Source organism: Aspergillus versicolor (genome assembly GCF_001890125.1).
Source record: "Aspergillus versicolor CBS 583.65 unplaced genomic scaffold ASPVEscaffold_7, whole genome shotgun sequence".
Lineage (NCBI taxonomy): Eukaryota > Fungi > Ascomycota > Eurotiomycetes > Eurotiales > Aspergillaceae > Aspergillus > Aspergillus versicolor.
In genome coordinates, this window is record NW_024467530.1 from 1,131,611 (window position 1) to 1,159,534 (window position 27,924).

Below are 27,924 nucleotides of genomic sequence, written 5' to 3' on the forward strand. Positions count from 1 at the left end.
TCAGTTTGTTTATCGGAGATGGTTGTTTACCTGAGATGGGTGGTGTTGTGGAGAGCGTTCAGTTTCCTTTATTTTCAATATAAATAGTTCATTAAGCCAACATCTCGGAAATCGGTAAACCCCATATATAACTCGCGACTCCCATAGCCCCAACGCTCATAGTCAGCGCCATCAGCACGTTCACGGCATTGTTGTCCAAAATGTCCACTCCGCTTTCTACACGACGGCTTTCGTGATGCCCCTCCTCGCCTGCGTCTGTCCCTGCCGATGTCCGAGTAGCCCTAGTCCCCTTGAGCGCGGCGGTGTTGGCCGCGGCTTCTGTAGTGCGGAGTTGGGCGCCTGTCGTGCCCCCAGAAGGCGGGAGGACGTCCTTTGCGTTTCCGGGTGTAGTTGACGACGGATGAATAAGGACCTTGACTTGTTAGATGGATCGGCATGAGTAGGTTGAGTAGGTGATGATGCCGTACCTTCTGCCCTCCTGCCCCCTCGACAATCTTTCCACTCCGCTTATCGACGACACTCGCCTGGAGTAGTCCGCCAAGCACGCTATCTAGGATACTCCCCAATGTTCCCCACACGGTCATCGCGACAACCCAGATTACCCTGTCCTGCACAGTGTCGAGCAAGGAGCTGCAGAACGGTAGAAGAGCAGCAGACGTAAGACCGATCGTAAAAGCACCAAATGAACCAGCGAGAATACCCGTCCCCGTCACACCACCATTCGTCCCTGGCGGAACAACCCGAAGCGTAGGCGAGATAATAAGCCGCGGATGCGATTTCGAAAGAATGCCCAGCTCAGACGAAAACGTATCAGCCGCCGTCGCAGCATAATTCCTAAAACCAGCAATCAGCACACTATCAACCAGTACAAGTACTTCCGCGACATACGCAATAATTCCAACAACAAGTAGATCCGCCGCATGGCGACCATTCGAGAAACATTCCGCCGTCGGACCATCCACCGCGTTATTATTCGCTAGAACCCATGCATGGACGAGACTGAGGACGCTGGCGACTATTGAGTTTGCGAAAACCTGGACGTGGGTGCGCGCGCCTTCGCCGCCGTGGGAGCCGGTCGCTGAGAGCGTAAGCTGGGCCTTGATGTCGTGTTTCACCTAGCAGTATCTGTCAGAAATGTTTGGAAATCAAGGGATAGGTGAGTATACCTTCGTTGCCTTGGTTCCACCAAGGTAGAAGACAAGAAGCAGGAACAGCGGCAGGGACCAGGGATTCAAGGCGTGCGCGACAGCTGTGAGAGCTGCAGCTGCGAGGCCCAGCGGTGTCAGGGACTTGCGAGACCACGCGCGGTGAAGGAGGGCCGCGATGATGGGGACGGCGAGGAAGGGCTTCATAGCTGGTCGTGGTTTGCAAAGAAAGAGGGGGAAAGGAGCATGGTGAGATGAAATTCAAGCTGAGGTGTGACAGCTGTGGGGACGAAGCTCCGGCGATCTGTGGATCACTAAGCAGGCAGCTTATCTCCGTCCTCCGACTTCATCAACAACTCTCAACAATTCATCAAGAATTTATCTTTGGAATTCCTGGGAGATTGAGGTTACAGAGGATTTTATGTGGGCATTGCAAGCATACATGCAGTGGGTGAAGGGGACAAATCGGCAAAATGACACACTAGCCAGCAATTCATCTATATATGGCTTGCCATCCAACCCACACCATTTACTCGCATCATGACTTTCTCCATGGAGGACGCCGATGCTGGTGCTGAAGAACGCCAAGCTGTGTACGAAAAAGGCTTTCGCACCTGGCAAAGCCTTTATATACGTGCTACGCAAAGATCCGGCTTTACTCAGGGCTGCTTCAAAATCCAGCCAGCACTTCGACACCATCCTTATTTTCCACACAACTTGGATCTGGAATTCACTTACAACTATCTCTCTGCTCGTGGGATATCGAACTGGAAAGGATCACACGAGCCCTGCGATATACCTCCGCTAGAAGGACATCTTCAGATTCCAGTCTCGATTAGCTTTCCAACTCCTGTCAGTATATCTACAGATCTAGACCAAAGCCATCAGAAATGGTTTAACACAGAGGAAAATCACATCTCTATCCTAATTTTTGCGTGGAGTTATATTCTTTCAGCACGTTGGGCTCAGCTCATGCCCGACGCCATACTCGAATATACCGACAGCAAAGCATACAACAGTGATGAATCCCGAGAACGAGGCTCTGCTGTGGTGGATATAGGTGCTGTTGATGATAATGCAGCAAGATGGTGGTCTGCTATTTTAGCTCCTGGAGAAGGCTGGGAAGCTTATATTACCCTGAACAACGTTAAATTTCGATCCCCTTGGTCAATATCTCTTCCAGCAAACCCGAAGTTCAGCCTCTCCTATCACAAAAGCCATTATTTATCAGATACAGCCGTATCAGTTGCGACTGCATTTCGCTTCCTATCCGATTACTGCACTCTGCATGACATTATAGACCAAAGCTATGCTGCATTATCAGCGGCGTTATTTCTTCCACTCTTGCATGGCGGCAGAAGAGATATAGTCCTACCAGGCCCAAAATTCAGCCACGCCCAGAGGTCTAACGTGGGGTTAAAGTGCAAAGACCTTGATTGGGTGCAGGAAGACCATAATCTGGACAAACTTCTCACCTTGAGCTGCAACACTAGAGGAATCCATTCCCTACTGTCAAGTGTCTTTTATGAGCCTGAAATAGCTTGCAATGCTGTAAGCCCATGGCTGCAATCCATGTTTGCTGTTTTAAACTCTGTTGAAGATAATCGCATTCTCACTCACATTCTAATGAGTCGAGTCCCGCATCTCGCCTTTTTCTGGCTTGGAGGAGTAATCCTGGGCATTCATAAGGATGTCTTACGAGATGGGCGGTTTGGACTAATACCCACAGAGCCACATGCCGCGGCGTGGTCTGGAACTATACAATCATTTATGCAGGAGCCTATCTATCCAGCAGCAAATGAGTCTATCCTGCGCTCCGACGAATGTCGACTCCTCTATCTTACCCAGGAGGAACATCACACTCGCTGGCCTGTATGTCCGTGGACGCCGTTTGGTAGCACAGCTCTTAAAGACACTGAGATTGATGTCCGTCTGCATGCAAACTGTACCATTCATGGCCTTCAATACGCAGGCTGGAAGTGGACTTGCCGAAATAGTAGCGTGGTATATCAAATGGCCAAGCCTGACTTTATGCCAGCTTTCTCGCCAGTGGAGCCAAATATCACAATCAACTACGAAGCTCTCGACCATGGGGAGCAGTCAGCATCGGAAAATGCAACGCGAAGTATCTTTAGCTGGCTGCGGGTTGAAGGATTTCCACTAAACGAGAAAAAAATACATGAGTGGATTAGTATTGATGATTCTGATGATGAATTATCCATAAACAAAGATTCAGGAAGGAGTGACGAAGCTTCACGAACTAATGTCGAAGATTGGATAGACCAGAATGTTGATATTACTTAGAGTTATTCTACAAGCCCTAAACCATATACAACGCCCGAGGTGATTTAGGGTGTCGTGGCTGACTCTGATTTTATTAAATTATATCTAGATTTGGTAGTGGCTGCAAGATTGGACTGGAACAGACCTCACATAAAAACAGCAGCCCGCTGCATTCAGAGACAAAACCATCTGCTCTAGCAGATCACTGGGATACTTAAATTAGGGTTAAATTGGCCACTCCAACTCAGGAGGTAAACTGGGAAGCATCATGGAAGCATTTGGAAACACTGGAGACTGTAGTTACCACATATTGAAAAAGGAATGCAGGTACTGTTTTATTCCCGTACTATACTGGGCCTTTTGTAGATTGGTTAGTATTACTCCAGAACTTGGTACACACAGCAGACAGCCAGCGATTGGTATAGAGGAATACCCTAAATGGTAGCTAACAAGCAGGAGAATACTAAGATACGACGCATCCTCTCACATTCTTCATCAATTCGCTATTTAATGCAAGCGCGGGGTGCCTAGCTATTCCTGACCTAGTAAAGAGACCCAAGACGGCCGACCTCAAACGGTTTGATATATGAATGGCTCTAATCATGATATTTCCGCACGCTAAGCACTTGGACTGCTTGGATGAAGTACCCACCCAGCCAGGTGGGAGGCCTAACGTTTCAGGGCATTTAAAGGATTCGTTTCCCTATTTTCCTTTCTGAATTGCCGTCTGAATATTTCCTACGAGCCTACGCGCATCTATCCCCCATCCATACGGATTGCGAAGACAGCAAGATAAGAATGGTCAAGCAAGAAATCTACAAACTCCGCCCTACAGGGTGGGAATCAGACCCGGAAGATGAATATTTCAAACTCTCCACACTGGACTACTGCGTCGGGCAGGTATACACCAATTACGCGCTCTTCTTCAAGCTCCCAGACATCGAGAAACCCCAGATCATCCCCGTGCTCAAAAACGGTCTCGAAGTAACCCTCAGCCAGTGCCGCCAGCTGTGCGGAGTCCTTGAGGAACACCCTGACGGTACAGGCGGACTGTGCTTCCACAAGAAGAAGGAAAGTACCGTCGAGTTCCATGTCCAGTGGCTTGACGGTCCTGAGGATGAGGGGCTGTACCCATCGTTCAAAGAGCTAGAGGAAAGACATTTCGTCTCGCAAGCTCTCGGCGATGTCAATACGTGGAGTGTGCCTCCTATGACGTACGGAGAGAAGCCAGAGGCTCAGCCGGAGAGTCACCCCAAGGGCTCTGCGTTCAAGGTAAGCTTTATCCGCGGCGGAGCAATCTTTATGATGCACCACCATCACTATTGCAACGATATCATGGGGTGGGCTGGGGAGATGCACCAGCTAGCGGACAATTGCGCGGCGATCTGGAATGCGCAAAACGAAGGAAAAACACTGGTTCTTCCACCGTGGGATTCCAACTGTCTCGACCTGTCTAGGGTTACAAAGCCTGATTTACCCGAGGACCAGCGCGTCGACGGACCTGGGACGCCGTTAAAACATCCCGATCATAAACCCGGCCAGTGGCTACTATTCCACCTCCCAAAAAGCAAAGCAGCCGAGCTGAAGAACATAGCGAGTCCCACGGACGGAAGCTACTGGATCTCGACCTACGATGCGTACACCGCGTATATCTGGCGGGTGCTGTCGAAGCACAGGGCGAAGATCTTCAACCGAGATTGCAAGCAGAAGCATCTCCTCTGGGGCGAGGCAGTCGATATGCGGAGACGCTTTCACAGTCCAGCCGTGCCAGAGCGCATGCAGGGGAATGTTGTATTCGTCGCAATGAGCACGTCGAATCCCACTCCTCAACTCACAGTGGAAGAGGTGATATCTGAAGCACCCCTGTCAAAGCTCGCTTGGTATATCCGACAGCTCACAAACGGCGTCACGGAGGAAAACCTCGATATCGCGCTGTCGGCAATCGCGCCCGTCCGTGACAAAACCGCCCTGTTCCTGCGCACTGACAGTTTCCCGCCCATGAGTAATATCACGACAGACTGGCGGGATACGAGGCCGGGCGAGGCCGATTTCGGATTCGGCAAGCCTCATGCCTTTCGGTTTCCATTCGACACCGTTACGGCTGGTATGACGGTTGTTTATCCTGTTCGGACTAATAACCCCCCGGCTGGTGAGGACGAGGGGCATGAGTTTAGTATTGGGTTTGAGAGGGAGCTTGCGGAGGGCTTGATTGAGGATCCGGAGTGGAATCGGTATTTTGAATACAGGGGGGTTGATGCTGAGGGGAATGGAGGGGCTTAGAAGTGGCTAGCTGCTTTTGCTATTATGATTCAAGACTTTCGAATATATGGTCCCCTGCCTTTATACTGCTGGATGCGGAACAGCAGTTCGCAGTTATGCAGCGGGAAGGTTAGGGCTAGGTTTCCTTTGTGGGCTATATTAAGTATGCCTTGATCAAACAGGGAAATCCTTCTTCAGCTTCTCTACAGGAGGAAGAACACCCTCCTTCTCCAGCTGCTCCAACGTCGCGTCGAGCTCCTCCCACGTATCAGCATACCCCGTCCATCCCAACTTGCGCGCCTTGCTCATAGTCCCCACGCAGCTCCAGTCCCTGCCCAAAACAAACGTCAAAAAGTCCCAGGTCGCCCTCTCCCACGCCTTCTGGTCAAGACCATACCTCTCCCTCAACTCACCCCACGCCGCATTAACATCCTCCCTCTTCGCCCACTTCTCCGGATCAACCTGCAGAAACAGCGTCGGCACCCCCTCAGCCTGTACACCAATCACCCCCTCATGCTCCCTAAGCGGATGCGCAGTCCCCTCCATCCGCACAGTCGTAGCTTCAAACCCCCCAAACCCACCCGAACCAGGCACACCACCACCCGGAAACATAGGACTGGGAATCCTACACCCAAACCTCCTCGCCAGCCGCGGCCACAGGTTCTGGAAGCTATCCGTATCCCCATTCATCACATTGAATATCTGGTTCCCCGCCCCCTTCGCCGCAGCCGCCCACAGACAGAACCGCGCGTGCAGATTCGCCGACGTCCAGCAGTTGAAGGCGAAGTAGTTCGCCTTGCACCCGGGGAAGGGTAGCTCCCCCCTCCTCCCGGGGAGTGCTTTGCTCACAGCGCAGTAGAGACCTAGCGCTGTGGCTTCGTTCATGAAGTTTCCTCGCGCGTATCCTAGAACGTCTTCTGGTAGTGTCACCACCCATTCCCAAGCACCATTGCTCTTGGATGCTGCAGATGAAAGAATTCGCTCCTGCTCGTAGTAGAAAATAGGCGGCCACCCGTTCTTCTCGGTCAGGAGGGGGTCATCCTCACGTAGCGGCTGCTTACACTGCCCCAGATGCACGCCGTAGTGCTTAAACCCGCAGGTGAGGACAAACCGCCTAAGGTTCTTATTTGCACCCGTGATTTCAAGGGCCTCGAGGAAGTTGGCCAGCATGCGGGCATTGATGCGAGTTAGTTCGGCTGGGTCGTCGTGTGCGAGATATGCGCAGAAGAAGACGTGTTCCGGGCCGTCGCCGAGGTCTGTGAGGCCTGCGGCCATCTCCTTTGCGGAATTTTGGAGGTCGAGTGTTGCATGCTGCACTTTTGGGCTGGAGTAGCCTGGGTTGCTGCGTGAGAGGGAGTAGATTGTGGTGTAGGAGGGGTCCTTGCAGAGATGGTGGACTATGGCGCTGCCGGTGATGCCTGTAAATGTTAGACTGGGTATCTTCTGGATGGAGGGGATGATTTGCGTACCGGTGGCTCCGGTGACGATTGCAGAGGGCATTTTGAGTTATTTGGTGTATATTGATAGAGTTACTTGGTGTTCAGCCTCATGAACGTATTATGAGACGCAGTGGATAACCCACCAGTTAAATACTAATTGACATGCATAGTAATGATGTCAACTTGTCAATCTAGGTAATGGAAGACATAATTAGACATAATTGTTCGAGCCATTCTGATCTCGGATTCGCCTCCCGTGGAACCAGCCGGGATCTGCTGCGCCCTACGCCCTATACATCTCTCCGACTTGTAAATCTACTATCCTGAGATTAGAAATTGCATAAACCAGTGACTACGTGGTTATTATTCTTTAAGCCCAGCTAGAGCATAAATACCTCTTTTCCCAGTGCTTACAGACGAAATCCAGTATCACCCGCCGAATCCTATCGTGGCCGTGCATAGCAAGATGGCATCGTATGTGCATCCCATTAATAAAAAGCTTAAACTAACCAATGCAGCGAGAAATACCTATCCCTGATTGAAGATACTACAGTCGACGCAGCCACCGTCAGCGACCTCTTCGACCAACTACCCCCGATCAAGCCCTCTGAGCTCATCGGCAGCTGGAGCGGCGGCTTCCTCGACACCGGGCACCCGGTCGGCGACAAGCTGGTTGAGATTAAATGGGTCGGCAAGGAATTCGAGTCCCTCGACGAGGTGGACCCTGTTATCGTGGAGCGCAACGGACAGAGAGCGAGCTGGGGGCAGTGGGGGAGGGCTTCTGTTCGTCTCTCGTCTTTTCAAGAAGGGTTACCAGATTGTTTGAGCTAACTAAACACTGAAGGTACGGGAAACAGTGTTCCGGGGCGTTCTCTCTGCCACGATGATATACGACGACAGGCCTGTGTTCGACCACTTCCGCCGTGTCAATGACCAGGTGCTTGCTGGCGTGATGGAGGGCAAGGCGGTTGAGGGAGGGTGCTTTTACTTCTATCTCACGCGGTAGTTTTATTTACAAAATATGCATTTGTCTATGTACAGTTGTACGCCTTGTATAAGAGTCTCGTACAGTGTAGTCTACCGCATAGCATTCCGGACTTGCGCAGCAACAGACGGCGAAAACCCATAGTCCCCATGCCAATCCTGCATCGTGAAGCCAGAGCGAAAGTGCACCGCCAGATGGTCTGCCCGTGTTTGCCACCCCTGTAGCTGGCAGCCGCAGAAGCCACAGCGCGAAGCCGCTGCGGGCGCAGCGTTGGTGCACCAGCGATCAGCGTCCAGGGAAGGGAGCTTCTCCTTGTCGACATGGTGCACAAGCCGGAGATGCTGGACGAGGTGGTCCTTTCGTCGGAATGTGCGGGGCGGATTGCTGCTGCTGGAGCATGCTTGATGGTGATGCGCGTCGAGGTGCTGTGGTGTCGGCTCGGCCTCGTCACAGTATGCGCAGTGGGGTTTCCCCGTTACTGGCGATGTCGCCAGCCCATCGCCCGTGTTGCAGGTCCATTCCTCCAGGCTGAGATGCAGCGAGCGCTCGTGGCGCTGCCAGTCGTGTTTGGTTTTGAAGGTGCTGTGGCAGAAGGTGCAGGGGAAAATCCGATCGTCGAGGACAGGTTTGGGAGTTTCTTGTGCATCCGCTGGTGGCAAAGGAGCAGCGACAGCACTCTCATACGATGGCCTTCCAAATGCGATTCAGTGCTGGGTACAGTGGGCACTGGGTTAGGGCTTACCACGCGCTGGGCGGGCGGGCTTGCTGGCCCAGCTTACTGATTACACTGCGAAATGGCCTTGGAAATGGATCAGGATCCATGTCGCAATGCATTCATTCTTAATAGCAAAGAGAGACTGGACTAGTCTTGGTTAAGTACATCACGCCGTGTCCCCACCGCGAACCACGGCCCACTCCCACGCCACTACGTCTCAATCAGTGGCGGCCAGACAGCGTCCTGCGACCGATCTGCACTCTTACGCTGTGCCCACTTGGCCGCCGCCGCCGTGACCCTGTCCACAGCCTCCTGCTCGCCCAGATTGATCGGGGCCAGGCGGTTCCCCATCTGGCGCATCTGCATGCACGCCGCGATCGCAGCCAAGCCAAAGTCGTACGGATTAATCAGGGGCTGGACGGCGCCAGAGACTCGGCCTGCGAGAATCTCCCTGCACAGATTCGGCTCCTGGCAGAGCGGGCGCGCAAGGCCAACCCCGTCCAGCGTCTCCAGGCCCGCGAGCATCCCCTCTGCGGACCGGAACCCGCCGGTGAGGTAGGACCGCGTCTGGTGGAGGGAGGAGACGATCATTCGAGCGAAGTCGAGGAAGAACTACTAATTAGTCCTGCTTCCATTATCACAGAATGAGACTTACCGCTTCACGCCGCTTGGTTGAGTCGCGCTTCTCCTCGTCGTGCATCTTCCAGTTCTCATAAGTCCCCCCAGACAGCTCCACAAAGTCAAAGCGATGCTTCTCAAGCGTGGAGCACAGCTCGCGGGCCTCGTCAGGCTGGAACCCGCGAGCCTGGAACTCGACGCTATTGACTTTGACCCCGATGATGAATCCTGGCCGTACACGCTTTGAAACCGCCTCGCGGATCTCCAGGACCAGCCGCATCCGGTTGGCCAAACTGCCCCCGTAGCAGTCAGTCCGCAGGTTGGTTGTCTCAGATAGAAACTGGCTGAGCAGATAGCCGTGCGCCGCATGGAGCTGGATGCCGTCAAAACCCGCCTTGTCCAGGTACTCGGCCGCATGCGCGAACGCGTCAATCACCTGCTTGATGTCCTCTTCCGTGGCAGCGCGCGGCACCCCGTACGTATTCCCCAGCACCTGGCCCGCCAGCTGCACGCTGCTGGCGCTGATCGGGTGCGGCTGGAGGTGGGAAGGCGTCTGGCGGCCCGGGTGGCTGACCTGGGCGACAACCAGGGAGCCCTTGCTCTTTGCGCCGGCTGCCAACGCCTTGTACTGCTCGAAGCGGGCGCCGGAGAAGGGAGCATCGGCGGGGATGACGAGGTTCCCTTCTGTCTCAAGCTGCTCCGGATCGAGCATGACGTTGCCCGCTAGGATGAGCCCGATCTCGCCTTCTCCCCAGACCCTGTAGGCCTCGATCAGCTCGTTGGAGGGGGTTCCCCGGGCTGAACGATCATCGTTAGACCACGACGCCATTCTCTCGCTCATGGCGCCCTTGAGGAAGCGGTTGGGCGCTGTACGGCCGGAGAAGGCGAAGTGGAGGGGGCGGCCTAGAGCCGATGCATCAATTGCTTTGCTTAGCGTAGACATGAGGACAGTTACAAGATTTTATGAGAATGTGTGATCGTTTGTAGAATGATAATGGTCCCCTTCTTATAGCTTTCTGGGGCACTGATCGGCAGTGACCTGGTGGAGCCCTAATCGGAGGAACTGATGCGCCCTATCCAGCGGGGCGAATCATACAGGCGTAGGGCGTAGGGCGTGTGCTTTCGGATCGTTCCAAGCCCGACCAGTAACTCCCTTTACATGGTCTTGGTCTTGCTGATCAATCTCGAAAGGGTCCACACCGTATTTAAGGCCTGATGAGCCAGACGGGATGCTCTCAGTCTATTTCCTACTTCATACAGCATGCCTCAACCCCGACCTTGTCATGTCCAGCCATCTCCGGGGCTCGCTCGATGCTGGTCTCTGAATGACGGCTATTCCTGTCCAGCAACCGAGAGCTCTCTCAGCAAGAGCTCGGAAGGCAGTTTCACGGTGACATGGGACGAGTCGGACCCTGCCAATCCACGCAACTTCCGCCTCGCGCGGCGTTGGTTGATTGTAATCCTTGTTTCCATGGGCTCTCTATGCGTGTATATTCTCCCCAGACCTGGCGCCAATTGATTGAGGCTGACCTGAAGGAAGCACATGTGCGTCGTCGATATACACCACCACATACGCCCAGATCACCGAGGAGTTCCACATCTCGCGCATCGTGGCCACCCTGGGCCTTTCATTCTTCATCTGGGGGCTTGGTGAGACGCCTTACATACATAGAGTAGGCGACTGCTAACACTTTATAGGATTTGGTCCGCTCGTCCTGGCTCCTTTATCCGAGGTACTCACCCTCTTTTCCTCTCTCTTGGATCTTGATCTCGAGGTAACTGGTTTCTCCCATGCTAGTTCTACGGCCGCCGCCCGATCTACATCTGCTCCCTTCTGCTGTTTCTGATCTGGCTGGTCCCCTGCGCGGTGGCGCAGAACGTTCAGACGCTCATCATCGGCCGCCTTTTCAGCGGCCTGGCTGGCAGCGCCTTTCTCAGCGTCGCCGGGGGCACCGTCGCTGATTTATTTGCCCGCAATGAGCTGGCGGCACCTATGATGGTGTACACGGCCAGTCCATTTATCGGGCCGGAGATTGGTCCTTTGTAAGTTCGACAGTTCCTGCTGGCGTCTACCTAGCTAAACATGGTTTCTCCTGTGTAGGATCGGGGGGTTTGTTAACCAGTTTATGGATTGGTAAGTAGCAACCGCATATATAGGTTATATTCGCTTACTGACTGGCCAGGCGCTGGTCGTTTTACCTGCTCATGATCTGGACCGGTGCGCTGCTGATAGCGGTGACTGCCTTTGTCCCAGAAACCTACCATCCTATGCAAGTAGCACGCTCCCAACTCCCATCGCCGCTAACGAGTACAGCCTCCTCAAGCGCAGGGCCCAGAAAATACGTGACGAGACAGGCGATGAAAGGTGGAAAAGCCCCCTGGACCAGAACAGCACCAGTATAGTCAGCAGCATCCTCCGGTCCATGTACCGCCCGATCCTCCTGCTTGTCCTCGAGCCCATGTGCCTGAACCTGTGCATCTTCTCCGCAATCCTCCTGGGCATCCTGTATCTGTTCTTCGGCGCCTTCCAGCTGGTATTTGCCTCGGTGTACGGCTTTTCGCTGTGGCAGCGCGGCTGTAGCTTCCTTGGGCTGCTAGTCGGTATGCTTTGCGCAATCTGCACTGATCCGCTCTGGCGCCGCAATTATGAGAGGCTCGAGCGGGCGGGTATGGCAAGAGGCAAGGACGTGGAAGGAACCGGCCAAACCTCTAGAGCCCCTGAGCATCAGCCCGAGTGGCGTCTCCCTCCAGGTATGCCTGATATCCGCGAGACGGAGAAGACGCGACGCGACTGACCCGGCTGCTCGAATAGCCATTGCAGGCGCTCCCTTGGTCACCATCGGCCTCTTCATCTTCGCCTGGACCATTTACCCGGATGTCCATTGGATTGGCGCAATGGTCGGCAGCGCTGTCTTTGGAGCTGGGTATGCATCCCCTTATCTTGAGTATCAGATTCGCCTTTCCTAATTAGATACACGCGGATAGGACCATTCTCGTCTACTCGGGAATATTCACCTTCCTCGTTGACGCCTACCCATCCTACGCAGCAAGCACGCTGGCAGCGAACAGCTTTGCACGGTCTGCGTTTGCTGGTGTATTTCCTTTGTTTGGGGTGCAGAGTGTGTACTCCCTATCCTCCTCCCTTACCTATTATACTTACAAAACGAAATAAACGCAGTGTACAATCGTCTTGGGTATCACTGGGCCACTAGTCTATTGGCCTTTCTCACGCTGCTCATGGCGCCTTTTCCGTGCGTTTCCTCCTCCAAGCCCCGTATCTTCTCAGCCCCGGCCAAGTCTGGCTCTAACCCTACATCAGGTATTTATTCTTCCGATATGGTCGCCGAATTCGGCGCAGGAGTCGATTTGCTGCTGTCATGTCTCGGAGGGAGGGAAAAGCGTAACAATGTTCCCGTTCTTCCTTCACTGGCTATGTAGCTTCTCTTTATACTCTGCTCGAAAGTTCTGGAACATCGGCAGGGTTTGTAAATCAGCCAGTCCAAGGATGGACTATTCAAGTATACGTCGGAAGACTGGATGTATGTCTTCAATCCTGGCTATATCCTTTTGACAGCTTTAATAAGCTTCTATAGCTACCAGAATGTTACCCGTGTTCAATAGACCTGCTTTCTAGAAAGCTGTTACCACATTGGGACATTCCACTTCTAATGTCACTTTACGTTTATTTTTATTTTAATTTTAATTTTAACTTTAAGAAGGCGGATCTAACTCATTATTCCAGCTGGCATTTATCAACCGGAAGTATACGGGCAGAAGCCTAAACGTATAATCGTGATGTCATGCCAGCCTCTATACCATAAACAGTGATATCCCCAGCTTCCACCATAACATTTACATCCTAAAATCAGAACAAAATGTCGTCCGTCGATAAGCAACATGTGCTCCTCACCGGGGCGAATGGGTTCGTCGCCTCCCATATCCTCTCTATTCTCATATGCGTATGTTTCCTACCCATCTTGCCGAGAAATTGAAACAATAACACAACACAGCGCGGCTTCTCTGTGACTGGGACGGTGCGTTCGCAAGCCAAAGCAGACGAGGTGCTCAAGACACACCCAGAATGGGAGGGCAAAGTGCGGTTTGTGATAGTATCGGATTTTACATCCCAAGCGCCGTTCAACGCTCTGTTCGCTGAGACGGCTGCCAACCCCTTCACCTATGTGATCCACACGGCCTCGCCTCTGAAATTCAATGTAGACGATATCCAGAAGGAGATGATCGAGCCGGCTGTCAAGGGGTAATCCAAGAAACACTCGTCACGTCTTGCAGACCAACTGACATGTCCAGAACAACACAGATACTAGAGAGCGCCCATCGACATGGCGGCTCATCCTTGAAGCGCTTCGTCCTCTTGGGCAGTGCCGTCTCGGTCCTCAACTCCTTTGAAGGCATCAGCCGCGAGGGCCGTCCATATACCGAGAAGGACTGGAATCCTGTCAGTCCCTATACACCATTTTCCACTCATAGAAGCTCACACAGGCTAGGTAACCGCAGAGCAAGCCATCCAACGCAACGACCCGGTCCTGGGCTACAACGTGTCAAAGACACAGGCCGAGCGGAGGGCATGGGAGTTTATGGAAGCGAACAACCCGCGCTTCGACCTGGCCGTCATCAACCCGGATATCATCACGGGCCCAATGATCCATCCTGTCTCGGGCAAGGGCAAGGGCGCGATCAACGAAACGAACCATTTCGCCATTGCAAGCTTCATTGACGGGACGAATAGCAAGGTCGAGGATGTGCGGTTTCCGTTTTATCATTTTGTACGCCGCTACTTCCACCCAGTTTAATGTTTGTTTTGCTCTGGCTAATTTCTTAAGGTTGACGTGCGGGACGTAGCACATAGCCACGTCGATGCGCTGACATCCCCCGCAGCCAGCGGGCAGCGCATCCTGCTCATTTCGGGGTTGGTTACTCCGCAGCTGGTGGTTGATATTATCAGGGAGCACTTTCCAAGCCTGAGGGAGAGAGTTCCTGCTGGTACGCCTGGGCGAGAGCTGCCCGAGGGGGTGCACCCGACTGGCTGGGATATGCGTGTCAGTCTGGATATATTGTCCCAGGGAAAGGGGGCTGAGTGGAAGTATATCCCGCTGGAGAAGAGTGTTGTGGATGCGGTGCAGTCGATGGTTGATCTGGATGTGCTCTAATATCACGTACATTAGTCATATTGCTATTACTTCCATTCTGTGGGAGTCTAATTTGTGTACTTGATAGTACATACTTCAAAAAGACAGAAAACACCGCTGTCTTGGTAGGGCTGCTGACGGTTACCCTGCTGGATCGACTAGGTGACTTTTCTAAGCGCGCGCTGTTTCTATATCACAGCACTGCTTTAGAGATGCGAACTTCTATCGTTCTTCCGCCAGGATTCATACGCCCGCACTATAAACCGACACCCTCCCAAACTGAGCCTATCCCCAGGACAAAGCCTAGCGCCATGGCCTAACCTCCCCAGCTCCCCCGACATCGACGGTAGTTCATCGCCTCTAGGCCCTAAGACATACCGCGCCTCCCACCGTCCACCAACCCATTCCTCACGTCTCGCACTCACATCCCCTCCCGTAATCTGAACAGTCCACTTCCCTCGTGAGATCTGACGACGCTCATGGGTTACATCCTGCTGGAAAACAAGACACTGCCCGCCAATCCGGGCAATAAACACTTTATTAAGTTTATGGAGTCCATCCCCTAGTACACCGTCGTCGGACTCGAGCACGTACGAGACACATGCCTGTCCCTCAGGCCCACGGAGCGGGGGTAGATACCGCCATACCTCTTCATATTCTGTCACCGGTTCGCCCGGGACATCAGGTCGGGCCATGGCTCCTGTTTCTAGATCGTCACCGTTGGGCTGTGTGATGAAGGGGCAGGGGGCGCTGATGTTGAAATTGTGGTGCGAGTCGATGTCGTGCGTGAAGACTATATGCACTATTTTCTTTTCTTTTCTGAAGTTAGCCAAAATACCTGGTATCCGGTTTAGACGGTGTTTAGGTATAGGGTACCGGTCTCTGATACTTGTTTGGGGATATCCTGCCGTAGATATTGCCCAGCAAGGGCCCAGTCAAGTTTCTTGGATGTCTTGTCTACGCGCAGGTCGACGTACCAATCTCCTACATTCAGGACGAGGGTGTCTGTTGTCTCGGTAGGAGGTTCTGGGAGCCATCGTAGTGATAAGCGTGTTGAGACGCGCGCTTGCGAATCTGGATTAGAGAATGAAGACATTGTCAGAGTGAGGTCAGAGGTTGAGTGTAAAAAGAGATATTTTCATGCCAGCAGTATTCATTTATATGAGCTGGAATGATGCTCCACTGGCTCGCTGACGGTTTACCTTGTTCAGTGGAGTCTCCACAGTCTGAGGGTCTGTGCTGGCTATCTGGGCAAGCTCTACACTATCCAAGGCCTATTGATACATAAAGCCGTTTTTACTTCCGCTGGTTCCGGACATATGTTCTAGTAAAGATACACAGACTGAATACAAAGAGTCGCATTACAGCAACGGACATTGCTAACCAGTAGAGATACAAACTATACCCAAATAACCTACCTACCAACCTATCATCCTATATAGCTAGATAAATAAGAACAGCTACTCAAACATCTCCATATCAGGCCCCACATAATGCTTCCTCCCATGAACAAGCCACCAAATCCCCGCTACAATAGTCAACCCCCCCGTAATCAGACAGGTATAATTCATGTGCCCCGCCTCCGTCGGCATCTCATAGGGAAAGCAATATATCACCACCGTCACAACAATATACCCACAAGCCACGAGATTCACCCCCATCCCCATCACCCCATCACCCATCCAGAACGGGCCGGGCCGGATTCTCTTCCGTCCACTGAGCGCATGTGGCAATATCGCAAGCAGGTAGGAGACGGTTGTCATTACGGCAAAGGAGCCGATGAATGCGTTGAAGGCAGTCAGGGAGCCGACGTATATCGCCCCGATACCCGTGAGTAATACCCCGCAGCTGAGTGTTGCAAACAACGGACTCTCCCAGCGGGGACTTACGGCCCCGATCCAGCGGGCGAGGGGGAGGGCGTCGTCGCGGCCGAGGGCGTACACCATGCGGCCGGCGGTGATGTAGCAGCCGATTGTGGCGCAGAAGATGGGCGCGATTATGACGGCGAGGAGCCCGACGGTTCCGGCTTTGGACCCGCCTGTTGCTTGCAGGTAGATATCACCCAGTGGGCAGAAGGTGTTGGCCGAGTTCATGATCTTGGGAAGGTCGGTGACGGCGTAGAAGATTGTGACGAGGTAGCAGAAGCCTGTGATGAAGCCGATGCTGATTTGGAAGCCGAGGGCTTTGGGGATGTTCTTTGCTGCTCTGTTCTGGTTAGCTCAATTAAACACTAAACCAATAGGTACAGGAGTGGTAAGGTAAGTCATACTGGGGAATCTCCTCCGCAATATGCGTAACGCAGTCCGTAGCCCCAATAGCAAAAGCGCCATTCAACATGCCCGCAAGAAACGTAAACCCATCGCTCGAGTAGCCCGTCATATTCTCCCAATCCCTCCAGACAAAATCATGAGACGCATATCCCGCCCCACCCCCGGTGCTAGGCATAACAGCAACAACAATAATACTCACAAAGAACCCGGTGATAATGAAGAACGAGCCCAGCCGGCTGATCCAGGGGAGAGCGGGCTGCGCAAACATGACAGTGAAACAGCATGTCCATGAGATGAGCAGGTAGCAGATGAAAACGTGCCAGCGCTGGGGGATCAGGTCCGGATGGTATAGTCCGTATGCGTAGACAATCATTGTGGATATCATGGAGGTATTTGAGGCCACTGCAAAGACCCAGGCGAGGGCATTCAACCAGCCTGCGAACCAGCCGCAGATGCGGCCATACCGGGGGCCGGCGGTTATATTTGCCCAGTGATATACTATAAATCTTAGTAGATGCAGTAGGTACTTATCCTATTGTTCTTACCTCCGCCAGAGGCCGGGATGGAAGAGGCCAATTCCGCGATGGACGCCGCAATGAAGCAGTAAAAGAAGGAAACAAGAGCACTATATATAAAGTCAGCTGAATTACTTCTGGGTCTTTCTTGGGTGCGTGCACACAATTCAAAAATAACTCCAGGAGGGCCGCCGTTATAAAGAGACGCGATCTGTTCTGTTAGCCAAGTCTAGATGAACCCTGGCAGGGTAAATGTTGACATACGATTCCACCTCCTAGAACCGCCCACGCATTGCCCGTGGTAATACCCGTGGCGCAGGCACTTAACAGGTTGAAACTCTTGGGCAATACAGCTGTCTGCTCGGCGGTGTTGATGTCGCCTTTAGTAACATCTGCCACCGAATTCGGTGCAGACTCATGCTCGTTCTTCGTGATTTCGAGAGGACCCATGACTAGAATGTGTATAGAAATGACCACTGACTGGGGGTATTATTTTGCCAGTTCCATCCTTTATACATGATATGGAGTTGGAGATTGTTATCTCCTGGGGTATCATTGCCTGATTAGAGCAGCCACTCTCGCTGAGCATTTCCTGGAGGTCGGGAAAGTTTGGCTTATCTGAGGCACATAACAGTTGGAAGATAATGATAGATAATGAGGTTGGTCTGTCTGCACAGTCATGTCTACGGAATATACGGATATACTTCTCAGCCTCTTATCAGGGCTCGCTGACGGTTGCCTGCTTTAAGTCCACCCTAAACTCCTTATCAGCACCCAGACCCATAAACCAATAAACCAATAGCCACTCCTGGAATTATGCGGGGAAAGCAATGCAGTGCATGACAATCTGCGGGGAAAATATGGAGTTCATGGCCATCTGCCGTGGTCCTATCTAGCTACCTTACCCCCCGACAATGAGTTACACGCACGAGGATTTGAATATGGATAGGTATATTGCTATTCAAGTAAGTAACACTGATCTCGCCACAACTGCTGCCTTCGACTCATCCTCTTCGTCGGTCTTAACTCAATCATCGCCACTCCAATGTGTCAGATCAACTGCCCAGTTCGCGTACCCAGCAAACCTCAGGCTTCTATAGTACTCCACTCGGCGTCTCATTGTGCTCTCGCTCATAAATGCCACCCATTGGGTGTCGTTGTACACCAGGATGTTCGAGTCTGAGCCCGCATCGTAGAAGAACTCATTTATGTCGCCCTGAAGTATCAATTCTTCGATTTCGGCATTTGCAATGATCCCTGGAGTTCTCGTGCACCGTCCAGGAAGTGCTGTAGACTGTGGACCCTCGAACTTGCACTCTGGCCCTGTGCAATCCGCATCCTTCATGCCAAAGGCACGGCCGTAGCTGGCCACCCCCACCGCCACTTTGTTCTTCGGGACTCCGGCTTTTGTGACTGAATCTGTAAGTTAATATCTTTATAAATGGTCTGAGTTACGTACTCATTGCAAGGGCGTACTCGGTTTCCGTCAAGTTCACTATGCTGTTAGACATACCTTTGCTTGGGATTGCAACTTACCATGGCTTCGTAGACAGTTCCCTCCATTGCACCAGTCCTGTAGAACGAACTCATTGTAATCCCATTGGCCTATATGAATTAGTATTCTGGTTAAACTCGAAGTTGTTCTCTTACCATGAAAGTCATAAGTCATATAAATGATATAATCGACGTACTGCCATATTTCCGCAAGTGGAAACCCCCTAAGGTACCAAAATGACGCAGGCGCAGCTACGGAGATGTCTTTTTCCTGCGGGAGCGCCTTTTTGAGCTTCTTGAGGAACTCAAGGTAGTTTACGCCATCTGAAGGCGATCTAAACGACACGGTTTGGAGGTCTGTGGCCTGGAATGGTTGAGCAAACGTAAGAGCAGTGTAGAGGAAACTTACGCCCGGATACTCCCAGTCAAATTCCACACCGTCCAGGTTATGTTGTTCCACAAACTCCAATATGTTGGTGATGAATCCGTCGACATTCGCCGGGTCCAGAGCCTTGCGGAGCACCTCATAGAATACTGTGCTGATAGTAACCCCCCAGCCACCAAAGGAGACAATCCGCTTCACACCGTCCAAGGCAAGGAAGTCTTCCCATTGCTCATGGGGATCAATGATGTCAAGCTTGAAGCTACTGTTGATATTGGCAAACGCCCAGTGAATATGAGTGTAATCGTTGACTTGGATATCGGCTGCGCGAAGATTGAGGCAAGGCCGGTCAAGATTGAACGACGCATAGTATCCAATCCTCAGGAACTCAGCAGGCTCGTCTGAGTTCTCAAGTATCTCCATACCACAGTTCGAGATGCACCCCTTGTGGTCTGCAGGCGCTGTTCCTGGGTTTCCGGTTGGGCCCACCTCGTTGATGCAGAATTCAGGGGACACTCCACAGTTTCCCAGGATATTGCAGCACGCATTCAGGGGACATGGATTTAAATCGGCAAGAGGTTGGCCATCCATTGGCATTACTGTTCCCGGGACAGTTGGACCGCAAGCTGCGTCAGGGCGAGGATCAGGAAGCGGCGGATATCCTTCACTCAAGCAAATCCTGAGCCCAGGTTGGATGTAGTCGCAGCCGTACCAGCCCCATGTCCTCCTGTCATTGAAATAGCTGATTTTGGACTCCTCCAGAGCATGTTTCTGGGCAATCAAGGCGCAAGTGTCGCCGGGCTCCGTTACGTATGCTGCGCACGAACCATTCTTGTTCCTCGATGGCTTGGATACGGGCGTCTTTGCTCTCTCAGAGCAACAGAGCTGGTCGCCAGGCTGTAGAAGCGTGCACCAAGTATCATTGTTTTTGCCATCCTGGTCGTGTTCAGAATTGTATCTCAATAACTCTTCCACGGGAATGCCACATCGTCCGGCAATAGCAATGCAAGTGTCTCCTTGTATGACTGTTTCCATTTTGCAGGTGTCCTCTTTTGAGGATCTCTTCGTAATAGGGTGTGGCTGTATTCGTATGGGCTTGTCAATAGTACCGATATCCCGGAAATTGAGAACGGTCTCGTTTTCCACGCAGTGAGCTTCGGTCCATAAATCGACTGCTTTTCGAACAGTCATCATATCACCAGTTGTATCGACGGTGATTGCAAACGTATGTTCAAAATCGTGTCTGTCACCGCAGACCCGGATTGCAGCAGCCTTCCGAGTCTGGGTATCCTCACTGGCCCTGAATGCTTCGAGTATGAATGTGGCCATGGACATATCAACCGCTGCCCCGCTGTATATACCGACAGTTGTAAAATTGAAATGCCCAATGACACTTCGAGTGTCCCCGTTTGAGATATCAGCCAGGACGCTTTGCACATGGTGGAGAAGGAAGTTGAGCTCGTGGAGGCTAGAAGCTGTATCGGGGTCAGTTATCGCTAACTCTGACGGTTCGATAAGATTGATAAAAAGTTTCGACTCAGCCTCAGGGTCATCGGGGTGTTCTTCGACGGTACAGGCGTGGATTCTGAACGGTGCTTCCGGGACGTTGGGGGATTCGTGGGACGAGATGTCGAGCAACACTGGATGGTGGCAGTCTTTCAGGCTCTCGAGAGTCTTATACGGCGTCCACTTGCTGGGGTCTGCAGTGCATGGTGGAGGACATTCGGACTGCCTTGCACCCAGGACTGCTGGGAGTGCCCATAGAGCAGCCGCATACCACATCCTGAACTCCGTCGATGTAAGGATGGACTAGTAACAGTAACACAAGTAAATCATACACCGCAGCGTTGATAGTGGTTCTTTGTGAGATTTAGGATGGAAGAAGAAGAGGGAGGAGGTGGATTGACGAGATGCACGAACTGGGAAGGAACGAGACTACGTCTTCTGGTGGTAACTGGTACTATTGTACTATTGGTACTGTACTATTCTAAGTACTTCACGATTTGCAAGGCAAATATCGTAGGTCAAAAGACAACTAAATCACAAAAAGCACAAAAACACAACGATTTCAGATGCCATGTTGGCAGTCAATTTCCACCATCTTGGGTTTCCAACGCATGTCGGCAGTAGAGGTGCTGAATCACTCAATTCTTTCTAGGAACGCTTGAGAGTCGACTCGGACGCGGTATTGCTCCAGCTGACCAGTTCTGCGTGTCTCGAGTGTAGCTCCATTAGAGTGCTCGCTGAACGGCATAGCGGAGGTTACGTCTGCGGCATCGCTTTCAAAGACAGCCTGCAGGTCGGTTATGATTCTCGGGACTATTGCTGGAGATTCAGCGTGAATTCCACTGCTGTTTGCCACGAAAAGACTGTTCATATTGTCGGTATACTCCTGTTCCAACTGGGCGAAGGTATTGGTGTGCTCAACGGTTCCACCAGTCGGGGCGGCAGAGGAACGGTCCTGTAAATATTAGCCAAAGAATCAGCTTCGTCGGGGAACGCCGTGACATAGTTACATCGTCATTGCTGGTGGTCGCCAGAGGGAGAAGTCCGCCAATAGGAACGGGTGGATATTGCAGAAACTCGTCGAAGCCCTCGTCTTCAAACTCATCGAAATAAGCGTGCTGCTGCAGCTGATGCTGCGGTTGCTGGTTAACAACGGCAGGCTTTTCATTTGTCAGTACATCCTCGAGTTCAGACTAGGGCAAGCTCTATACGTACCTGAGCAGTCATTGCCTGTTGGGTCTGCTGGGACTGTGGCTGTGGCTGTTGCTGCTGCTGCTGCTGCTGCTGCTGCTGCTGTGGCAGCGGCTGAGGGTTCACGGGGCCCTGCTGCACATATTAATTTCAACTTCATTGCCCTTCCTCTAAGTAGACAAGCAGGAACACAACGTACAGCAGCAACACCCTGCCTCTTACGACGGTGCTACCAGGCAGTAAACATGTTAGCAAAGTACAGGGCCACTCCAGCAGCACCAGAATGCAAGAAACATACACTGTCGTTGGATGACTTTCTGCATATGCTGCAGAGAAGCGTCGGCAGGCCTCGGGCACTAACGAATTCGCTGATTGGGAATCGACGCCCGCACTTTTTGCAAAGCTTTGTGGCCTCGGGGTCATTGGGAATGTCGTTGTTGGTTACTTCCGCCATGGTTAGTCAGGTGGGCTTGAGTTGTTGTAATGGGATACGCCTGGGAAAGAGGCAGACAGTGTGAAAGAAGGGGGATGTGGATGGAGAAGAGAGAGGTGTTATGGGAAGAAGAGAGAAGTGCTGTGGGAGAGAAAATAGCCCTGTGCCCTGCTTAGTCGTGCAGTGGATGGCTGTGATACTCGCTCATGGTGTCGCTCGGCCGACATCATAGGAATAGAAATGCGCATAAAGACAATGCATAAAGACAAGGCATAAACATGCACACCAAAACTGCAGTCTGCACAGCCTATGTCTCTGACATCTTCTGGAACAAGAACACATTAATTCTATCTCATGTTATCATACAAGGGTATATACATTCACCACACTGCAGTCATCCAAGCCCTAACTCAACATCACAGATGGAACATACTCTTCTCATTCACCTCCACAAACCTCCAAAGCCCAGCATCAACAGCCGCATCCTTCACGCTCCCCAGCTCCTCATCTTTGACAGCCCGGTTTATCTCCGCATACCTAACCTCGTCGACCTCTCCTGCACTACCGCCTTCACCCTCTGCAGCCTTCCGCCTCGGAATCCTCCTCTTCTTCCCAACATGCGCATCAGGATGATACTGCTCCATGACATGCACATACAAATCACGACTCACATTCTCCGCTAGCCACTTCATAATCTCCCTCCCCTCATCCTCCTTCCCCGGCATAACAAGATGTCTCAGCAAAACGCCCTTCTTCGCAATCCCATCGCTCGTAAACGCCAGATCCCCAACCTGCTCATGCATAGCCTTGATACTCTCCTTCGCCGTCTCCGTATAATCATCCGCCTTGAGCAGCCGTTTCGACGTGGCCGATTTCCACACTTTGAAATCAGGGAGATAGATATCCACCAGCCCATCTAGCAGTTCTAACGACTCGAGTGAGTCGAACGAGGATGTATTATAGATGATGGGAATCTTGAGTCCCATATCTCGCGCCGCAAGGATCGACAGCGCAACCTGCGGCACCACATGCTCCGGCGTCACAAGGTTGATGTTATGCACGTTCCCAACATTCTGGAGCTTCAGATACCAGTCCGCCAGTTCTTCAGGGGTGAGATCGAATCCGTTGCGCTTGTGCGCGATATCCTACAGCACATTCATTAGCACCCTCCTCTCCCCCACTGGCAAGCCGGGAAAACTGTTATGTTTCAACATACATGATTCTGACAAAACACACACCGCAGATTACACCCCGAGAAGAACACCGACCCACTCCCATGAAACCCCTGGATGCAGGGTTCCTCGCCCCGATGCGGCGCAATCACATTAACCTTTGCTGTCTCGGCGCCGATCATGCACATGCCCGTCGTCTCGAACCGGTTTACGCCGCATTTGCGTGGACACAGATTACAGTTCGCTAGATGCGAGTAGGCCCTGCTGCGCTTTTTGGCCGCGTCGATCGAGGTGAGAAGCGCGTAGCGTGGGATGTACTCGTCGAGGAGGTATTGCGGAGGGATACCGATATACCGGCGCGGGGTGAGGGGGAGGAATCGGGGTGGTTTGGAGGGGAGGGATGTTGAGGGGCGGAGGGATTTGGTGATATTAGTTAGTAAAGACATGGTTTGACGTTTGGATTATGGGGTATCGATCTCGTCCATGTCTTTTGTTGGTTTGGGGAGTTGTTTGATGGAATTCGATGAGGAGATGCCGCGGATAATTTAATGCACGGCTTATCGCCTTATCGCTTATCTCAGCGGTGGCGTCATACCTAATCAACTCGCTCTTACTGGTCAATCAATCAGTTTTCCAGAACAATGCATAGATGCATAAAGCAGATTAAGCTAAGATGGGGTATGAGTGGCTATACTATACAGATATGCAATAGCAGAAACAAAGTCAGGAGGTGTATAAACTATATAAGGTGGAAACAGCACAGAAACTCAGAGCACGGCAGGACAAAGCAGCAATACTCCGATAACTCCAAGTACTTCGGCCCATCCATATTAACCGCTTCAATTCGTCAAGTCATCAATCCTGGTGTCGGGTATATATACCAAAGGACACGCGAGCCTACAGTGCGAGGCCTGTGCCATCACCGGACCAGCGGTAAAGGGAGAGCACCTCACGTCGGCGCTGTTGCTGCTCGCCAAAGTCCTCTGGGATACGGCCACGAACCTGGGCAAGGGCCGAGCGCATCACTTTGCGGAATGTTCGCTGGGAATTGTTAGTCAATGCAACGGACGTAAATGTTAACTGGAAACAAACCTGATATTCAGTGTTCAGCGTCACGACACAAGCCTCGTGGGCGCGAACGATGGTCTCGCATGCTCGGACAACGCTAGGGTTTGCGTCGCCTTGCAGCTTGTCTGCAGCCAGTAACAGTAAGAAGCTGCCTTGGAGGAGATAAATGCCGAAGAAAAATGGCATAAAACTAAGATCAGGGTCGTGTTCGAGGATGTCAGCCGCGGCCTCGGCAGCACCAACTGCGTGGCTCATTGCGGTGAGGAACGACTCTGATGAGATCCACATGTCATGATCTTCTAGCAGGTTGATTGGGTCCCATTTTCCAGCCAAAAGAATGTACAGAACGTGCATGATATGGGTCCCATACGCAACGACCATTTTGGTGTGAACAATGGACTCGTTGACGCGCGATCCAACCGTACTACTCGAACGGCCAGATGGACTCACATGGTCCAAGTGCGAGGTCTCAACAGGCTCGTTTTCTGCAAGAGCCAAACTATTGGTATAACGCGCTTCAAAGTCTTTCAAGCTCTGGCCGTAGGCGTCAAGCTGTTGAGAAAGCGCCATGGTATGCTGGTCCCATTCGGTTCCGCTGCGGAAGGCAGGTCCGTATCTCGGGTGCTCCTTAGCCTGGTGTAAATCGATAATGCCTCCTAGTATGGCCATCAATGGCAAGAAATAGCCAAACATGCTATGACCAGAACACTCAATTGGCGGACCAACCGCACGATACGTAGCGGACGGAAAGTCGCCAGCTTGCCATAAATCATCATTCATCGGCTGCAAGAGTTGCGCGCACTCTTTATCCAGCAACGTGAGCGGCCGGTTATAACACAATGACAAATGACGGTCAGTGGCGTACAAAAGCCACCAAAGACGCCGGCGCTCTTCCCGTTCTTCCTCCGTTACATTGACATTCGAGTTACCGGGGCCATGTGCAGAAAGCATTGACGAGGTATTTCGCTTCGACGGGTCATCACCTTCGTTCTCTCGCTCCCCGTCTTGAGCCGATTGAGACGCGTTTGGAGGCAGCTCGCGGCCAAGTTTCAGCTCTCGGGCCAGTGACCAGGCGGCCGTCCACCAACGCATACTTGCTGCTTTGTATTCGCTGGCGGAAACAACCGTCGCGAGGTGAACGTACGTCGCAACGTCATCTACCGCGCCTGTTGCACTGCTTTGGGCCCCAAGCTGGTCCATCGATACTCCAAAACCACCAAGTGCTACCCCGTTGATAACCATGTTTGCTGCATAATTCGGAGAAGCCTCGCCCAGGGCAGGTCCGTGTATCAATGGCCGCAGAAGCCCTATTGTCAACTCCAGAAGCTTCTGACATACTCGGCCGCGTGCCGATGGAGGGGAAGTCAAAAACGGAGCATCGCTTGTTTGCGCCCCTACCCATAGCATACTCGCTAACAGGCCAGGGGAGCAGACACGCGGCTTGGTCGGATGGAGAAACGACTGCTTGCGGAAGATGTAGCCAACGACGTAAGGAGATTGGGGGGAGAGATGTGACGAGGATAAACTTGTGAAATAAAGGTCGAGAAGATCACAGGCAAGGGACTGGGGTATAATTGAGGCTATATGAGGAAGGACTGGCTGAAGAACGGGGTAACGTAAACTTGTTCCGGAGAGCGATGCCATAGGAAACGAAGGAAAATTGGCAGGAGACGGTGACGGTAGCGGAAGCCATCCTGGGGATTGCGCCGGGGGTGAAAGACCCAGGAACTGAGCAGGCTGGTTGTCTGTTGAATTTCCCAAGCGGAAATGGTTGAGCGAGGTTGAATGCGCCTCTTGGGAGTTCAATAATGAAAAGGTGCTGTCGTTATACGTCGCATTTAAACCGTGTGGGGGAAGGGCAGATTGAGGAGAGCGAGGATTATTATGGAGGATCTGTAACGAGCGGAGATCTGAGAGGGGCATCTGGGAGCGACTGTGCTCGTTCATATGGGTGAACTGGTTCAAGTGTAATGCATCAAGAGCAGATCCCAGCGGTGGTTGCGAATGTGCCGATTGAGTGTTCTGAATACCGGCCAGACCGTTTGTGGGTATTTGCGATTGAACACGCGGCGCATCGAGGGCCGAGTCGTACCGGCCGCTGGCTTCCTGTGACATGCGTCTATCAGAAGGCGACGGCATATCCCTGCCTGCGCTACCGTTTCCTTGGTGTCCAAGTCCTGCTGCAGCTGCCGCCGCAGCCAGGTCCTTTTTCGAAGCTTTCCCGCGTTTCTTGCGTTCACGAGCGTATTCGCATGTCAGCCCGAATTCTGTGGGCAAAAGGTTAGCAACTCCATGTCAGACTTGCCAGAGAAAATAGCAGAAGTACCTATACAATGGGCGCACGGGTTCTGGCCGTCGCATTTGGTCCGGAGCTGGTTACATTGATCACAAGCTCGACTTATCCTCCGCCGGACGGGGCCCGAAACAGAGTTTTTGCGAATCATGGACCGGGCTTCAGCGAGCGAGTCACGAACAGACGAAGGTTTGTAGGCGGAGTTGCTATCGCCGTAGAGTTGATCCTTGGGTCTAGACAGAGAATGTCGCAAAGAATCGGAGGTATTGCTGTCGATGTTACCACCTTCTCGCGACAGCTGCAATTGTTCCAGCACGTATTGCGAGCCCTCGGCGAGCGTGTCCAGCCCCACTGTCTGAGATTGGGTCATTCTCGCCGACTGCGAGTTCGAAAAAGGGGAAAAGGATGTGGCGAACTGCTGGAGCGAGGTAGTCGACATCCTCACATAGAATGGATCAAGAGGGCATGAGAGGTGTTGATACAGGTCGTCGAGTCTGACTGACGAGAAGACGACAACTGGAACGATCAGGTGAGGAGAAAATCAGGGATCTGATGATTGACAGAGACTTAGTTGAAGATCGAAGTGGTGGGGAGAACGAGAATGAGGAGAGAGCTGCGCCCACAATGCCGACAGAGGCCCGGGAACGCAAGAACGGAAGAGGGGGCTACCAGGATAATCAACCAAGGGACAAGGTCGTAGGGACAAGGCAGTAGGCACGAGCGAAAGTACAAGCTAACCCCAAAGCCGAGACCGCAGGAGTGGATGGGGATGGGAGACGGGGTTGCAAGTGCAACACGGGCCAAGAGCACGAGGAAGTCAGGCCATGCATCGACTCACCAAAAGCAGGAAAGATCCTCGCAGCCAGAACTCAGGAACTGGAGAAGAAGCAGAAGCGAGTCGAACAGACCATGCAACTCAGGAGAAAAAAGGAAGAAACCCGAGAAATGGAGACTGAAAAGGTGGGGAAGCGCAGCCTCAGGCAGCCAGAACCTGGAGTTCACTCCGGCA

At 52.4% G+C, this 27,924-nt stretch overlaps 14 protein-coding genes across 14 annotated transcripts; 5 read left to right on the forward strand and 9 right to left on the reverse strand.

The window, feature by feature from the left end:
* Window positions 1-91: 91 nt before the first annotated feature.
* ASPVEDRAFT_85713 (DUF92 domain-containing protein) lies at window positions 92-1,352 on the reverse strand (the record flags this gene model as incomplete). The annotated part of the gene is made up of 4 exons (XM_040817734.1): window positions 92-412; window positions 468-834; window positions 889-1,115; window positions 1,167-1,352. The coding sequence occupies 4 exons, from the start codon at window positions 1,350-1,352 to the stop codon at window positions 92-94; spliced, it is 1,101 nt and encodes a 366-aa protein (XP_040670073.1).
* Window positions 1,353-1,505: 153 nt separating this feature from the next.
* ASPVEDRAFT_43781 (uncharacterized protein) lies at window positions 1,506-3,773 on the forward strand. Its single transcript, XM_040812902.1, has one exon. It carries the CDS (start codon window positions 1,686-1,688, stop codon window positions 3,447-3,449), a length of 1,764 nt encoding a protein of 587 aa, XP_040670074.1. The 5' UTR covers window positions 1,506-1,685; the 3' UTR covers window positions 3,450-3,773.
* A 453-nt stretch (window positions 3,774-4,226) lies between these two features.
* On the forward strand, window positions 4,227-5,708 carry ASPVEDRAFT_136175 (uncharacterized protein; the record flags this gene model as incomplete). Its single annotated transcript, XM_040807272.1, has 1 exon — window positions 4,227-5,708. One exon carries the CDS (start codon window positions 4,227-4,229, stop codon window positions 5,706-5,708), a length of 1,482 nt encoding a protein of 493 aa, XP_040670075.1.
* Window positions 5,678-7,232, reverse strand: ASPVEDRAFT_172395 (SDR family oxidoreductase). The gene is made up of 2 exons (XM_040808725.1): window positions 7,157-7,232; window positions 5,678-7,105 (listed from the first exon to the last, which is right to left on the reverse strand). Exons 1-2 carry the CDS (start codon window positions 7,185-7,187, stop codon window positions 5,862-5,864), a joined length of 1,275 nt encoding a protein of 424 aa, XP_040670076.1. The 5' UTR covers window positions 7,188-7,232; the 3' UTR covers window positions 5,678-5,861.
* A 232-nt stretch (window positions 7,233-7,464) lies between these two features.
* On the forward strand, window positions 7,465-8,180 carry ASPVEDRAFT_43783 (DUF4334 domain-containing protein). The gene is made up of 3 exons (XM_040812903.1): window positions 7,465-7,600; window positions 7,645-7,909; window positions 7,971-8,180. The coding sequence occupies exons 1-3, from the start codon at window positions 7,593-7,595 to the stop codon at window positions 8,130-8,132; spliced, it is 435 nt and encodes a 144-aa protein (XP_040670077.1). The 5' UTR covers window positions 7,465-7,592; the 3' UTR covers window positions 8,133-8,180.
* Window positions 8,181-8,182: 2 nt separating this feature from the next.
* On the reverse strand, window positions 8,183-8,937 carry ASPVEDRAFT_152691 (uncharacterized protein). The gene is made up of 2 exons (XM_040808319.1): window positions 8,854-8,937; window positions 8,183-8,801 (listed from the first exon to the last, which is right to left on the reverse strand). The coding sequence occupies exons 1-2, from the start codon at window positions 8,931-8,933 to the stop codon at window positions 8,204-8,206; spliced, it is 678 nt and encodes a 225-aa protein (XP_040670078.1). The 5' UTR covers window positions 8,934-8,937; the 3' UTR covers window positions 8,183-8,203.
* ASPVEDRAFT_43785 (NADH:flavin oxidoreductase/NADH oxidase family protein) lies at window positions 8,929-10,419 on the reverse strand. Its single transcript, XM_040812906.1, has 2 exons — window positions 9,482-10,419; window positions 8,929-9,438 (listed from the first exon to the last, which is right to left on the reverse strand). Exons 1-2 carry the CDS (start codon window positions 10,385-10,387, stop codon window positions 9,037-9,039), a joined length of 1,308 nt encoding a protein of 435 aa, XP_040670079.1. The 5' UTR covers window positions 10,388-10,419; the 3' UTR covers window positions 8,929-9,036.
* A 286-nt stretch (window positions 10,420-10,705) lies between these two features.
* Window positions 10,706-12,882, forward strand: ASPVEDRAFT_136148 (MFS transporter; the record flags this gene model as incomplete). Its single annotated transcript, XM_040807268.1, has 10 exons — window positions 10,706-10,932; window positions 10,985-11,094; window positions 11,143-11,177; window positions 11,243-11,487; window positions 11,546-11,578; window positions 11,628-11,718; window positions 11,754-12,195; window positions 12,257-12,368; window positions 12,430-12,563; window positions 12,623-12,882. 10 exons carry the CDS (start codon window positions 10,706-10,708, stop codon window positions 12,880-12,882), a joined length of 1,689 nt encoding a protein of 562 aa, XP_040670080.1.
* Window positions 12,883-13,319: 437 nt separating this feature from the next.
* Window positions 13,320-14,612, forward strand: ASPVEDRAFT_135672 (uncharacterized protein; the record flags this gene model as incomplete). The annotated part of the gene is made up of 5 exons (XM_040807231.1): window positions 13,320-13,403; window positions 13,455-13,702; window positions 13,753-13,900; window positions 13,950-14,228; window positions 14,286-14,612. 5 exons carry the CDS (start codon window positions 13,320-13,322, stop codon window positions 14,610-14,612), a joined length of 1,086 nt encoding a protein of 361 aa, XP_040670081.1.
* Window positions 14,613-14,657: 45 nt separating this feature from the next.
* On the reverse strand, window positions 14,658-15,712 carry ASPVEDRAFT_43787 (uncharacterized protein). The gene has a single exon (XM_040812908.1). It carries the CDS (start codon window positions 15,284-15,286, stop codon window positions 14,798-14,800), a length of 489 nt encoding a protein of 162 aa, XP_040670082.1. The 5' UTR covers window positions 15,287-15,712; the 3' UTR covers window positions 14,658-14,797.
* Window positions 15,713-16,051: 339 nt separating this feature from the next.
* Window positions 16,052-17,826, reverse strand: ASPVEDRAFT_136520 (uncharacterized protein; the record flags this gene model as incomplete). Its single annotated transcript, XM_040807302.1, has 5 exons — window positions 16,052-16,796; window positions 16,861-17,359; window positions 17,407-17,486; window positions 17,541-17,587; window positions 17,641-17,826. 5 exons carry the CDS (start codon window positions 17,824-17,826, stop codon window positions 16,052-16,054), a joined length of 1,557 nt encoding a protein of 518 aa, XP_040670083.1.
* Window positions 17,827-18,403: 577 nt separating this feature from the next.
* Window positions 18,404-21,034, reverse strand: ASPVEDRAFT_54512 (uncharacterized protein; the record flags this gene model as incomplete). Its single annotated transcript, XM_040814940.1, has 3 exons — window positions 18,404-18,789; window positions 18,913-18,981; window positions 19,027-21,034. The coding sequence occupies 3 exons, from the start codon at window positions 21,032-21,034 to the stop codon at window positions 18,404-18,406; spliced, it is 2,463 nt and encodes an 820-aa protein (XP_040670084.1).
* A 1,670-nt stretch (window positions 21,035-22,704) lies between these two features.
* ASPVEDRAFT_196601 (putative pyruvate formate lyase activating enzyme) lies at window positions 22,705-24,062 on the reverse strand. Its single transcript, XM_040809214.1, has 2 exons — window positions 23,599-24,062; window positions 22,705-23,527 (listed from the first exon to the last, which is right to left on the reverse strand). Exons 1-2 carry the CDS (start codon window positions 23,998-24,000, stop codon window positions 22,799-22,801), a joined length of 1,131 nt encoding a protein of 376 aa, XP_040670085.1. The 5' UTR covers window positions 24,001-24,062; the 3' UTR covers window positions 22,705-22,798.
* Window positions 24,063-24,451: 389 nt separating this feature from the next.
* On the reverse strand, window positions 24,452-27,285 carry xlnR (putative C6 transcription factor; the record flags this gene model as incomplete). Its single annotated transcript, XM_040807189.1, has 3 exons — window positions 24,452-24,595; window positions 24,647-26,889; window positions 26,949-27,285. The coding sequence occupies 3 exons, from the start codon at window positions 27,283-27,285 to the stop codon at window positions 24,452-24,454; spliced, it is 2,724 nt and encodes a 907-aa protein (XP_040670086.1).
* Between the last annotated feature and the right edge of the window lie 639 nt (window positions 27,286-27,924).

Bases quoted from the DNA above. Each gene is read 5' to 3' on its own strand.
- ASPVEDRAFT_43781 (XM_040812902.1), top strand. From the start codon at position 1,686: ATGACTTTCTCCATGGAGGACGCCGATGCTGGTGCTGAAGAACGCCAA.
- ASPVEDRAFT_172395 (XM_040808725.1), bottom strand. From the start codon at position 7,187: ATGCCCTCTGCAATCGTCACCGGAGCCACCG. The intron at 7,106-7,156 runs GTACGCAAATCA...TAACATTTACAG, and splicing joins AATCGTCACCGGAGCCACCG to GCATCACCGGCAGCGCCATA.
- ASPVEDRAFT_43783 (XM_040812903.1), top strand. The intron at 7,910-7,970 runs GTTCGTCTCTCG...TAAACACTGAAG, and splicing joins GGCAGTGGGGGAGGGCTTCT to GTACGGGAAACAGTGTTCCG.
- ASPVEDRAFT_152691 (XM_040808319.1), bottom strand. From the start codon at position 8,933: ATGGATCCTGATCCATTTCCAAGGCCATTTCGCAGTGTAATCAGTAAG. The intron at 8,802-8,853 runs GTAAGCCCTAAC...CGCATTTGGAAG, and splicing joins GCCCGCCCGCCCAGCGCGTG to GCCATCGTATGAGAGTGCTG.
- ASPVEDRAFT_43785 (XM_040812906.1), bottom strand. From the start codon at position 10,387: ATGTCTACGCTAAGCAAAGCAATTGATGCATCGGCTCTAGGCCGCCCC. The intron at 9,439-9,481 runs GTAAGTCTCATT...ACTAATTAGTAG, and splicing joins CAACCAAGCGGCGTGAAGCG to TTCTTCCTCGACTTCGCTCG.
- ASPVEDRAFT_43787 (XM_040812908.1), bottom strand. From the start codon at position 15,286: ATGGCCCGACCTGATGTCCCGGGCGAACCGGTGACAGAATATGAAGAG.
- ASPVEDRAFT_196601 (XM_040809214.1), bottom strand. From the start codon at position 24,000: ATGTCTTTACTAACTAATATCACCAAATCCCTCCGCCCCTCAACATCC. The intron at 23,528-23,598 runs GTATGTTGAAAC...AATGTGCTGTAG, and splicing joins GTGTGTTTTGTCAGAATCAT to GATATCGCGCACAAGCGCAA.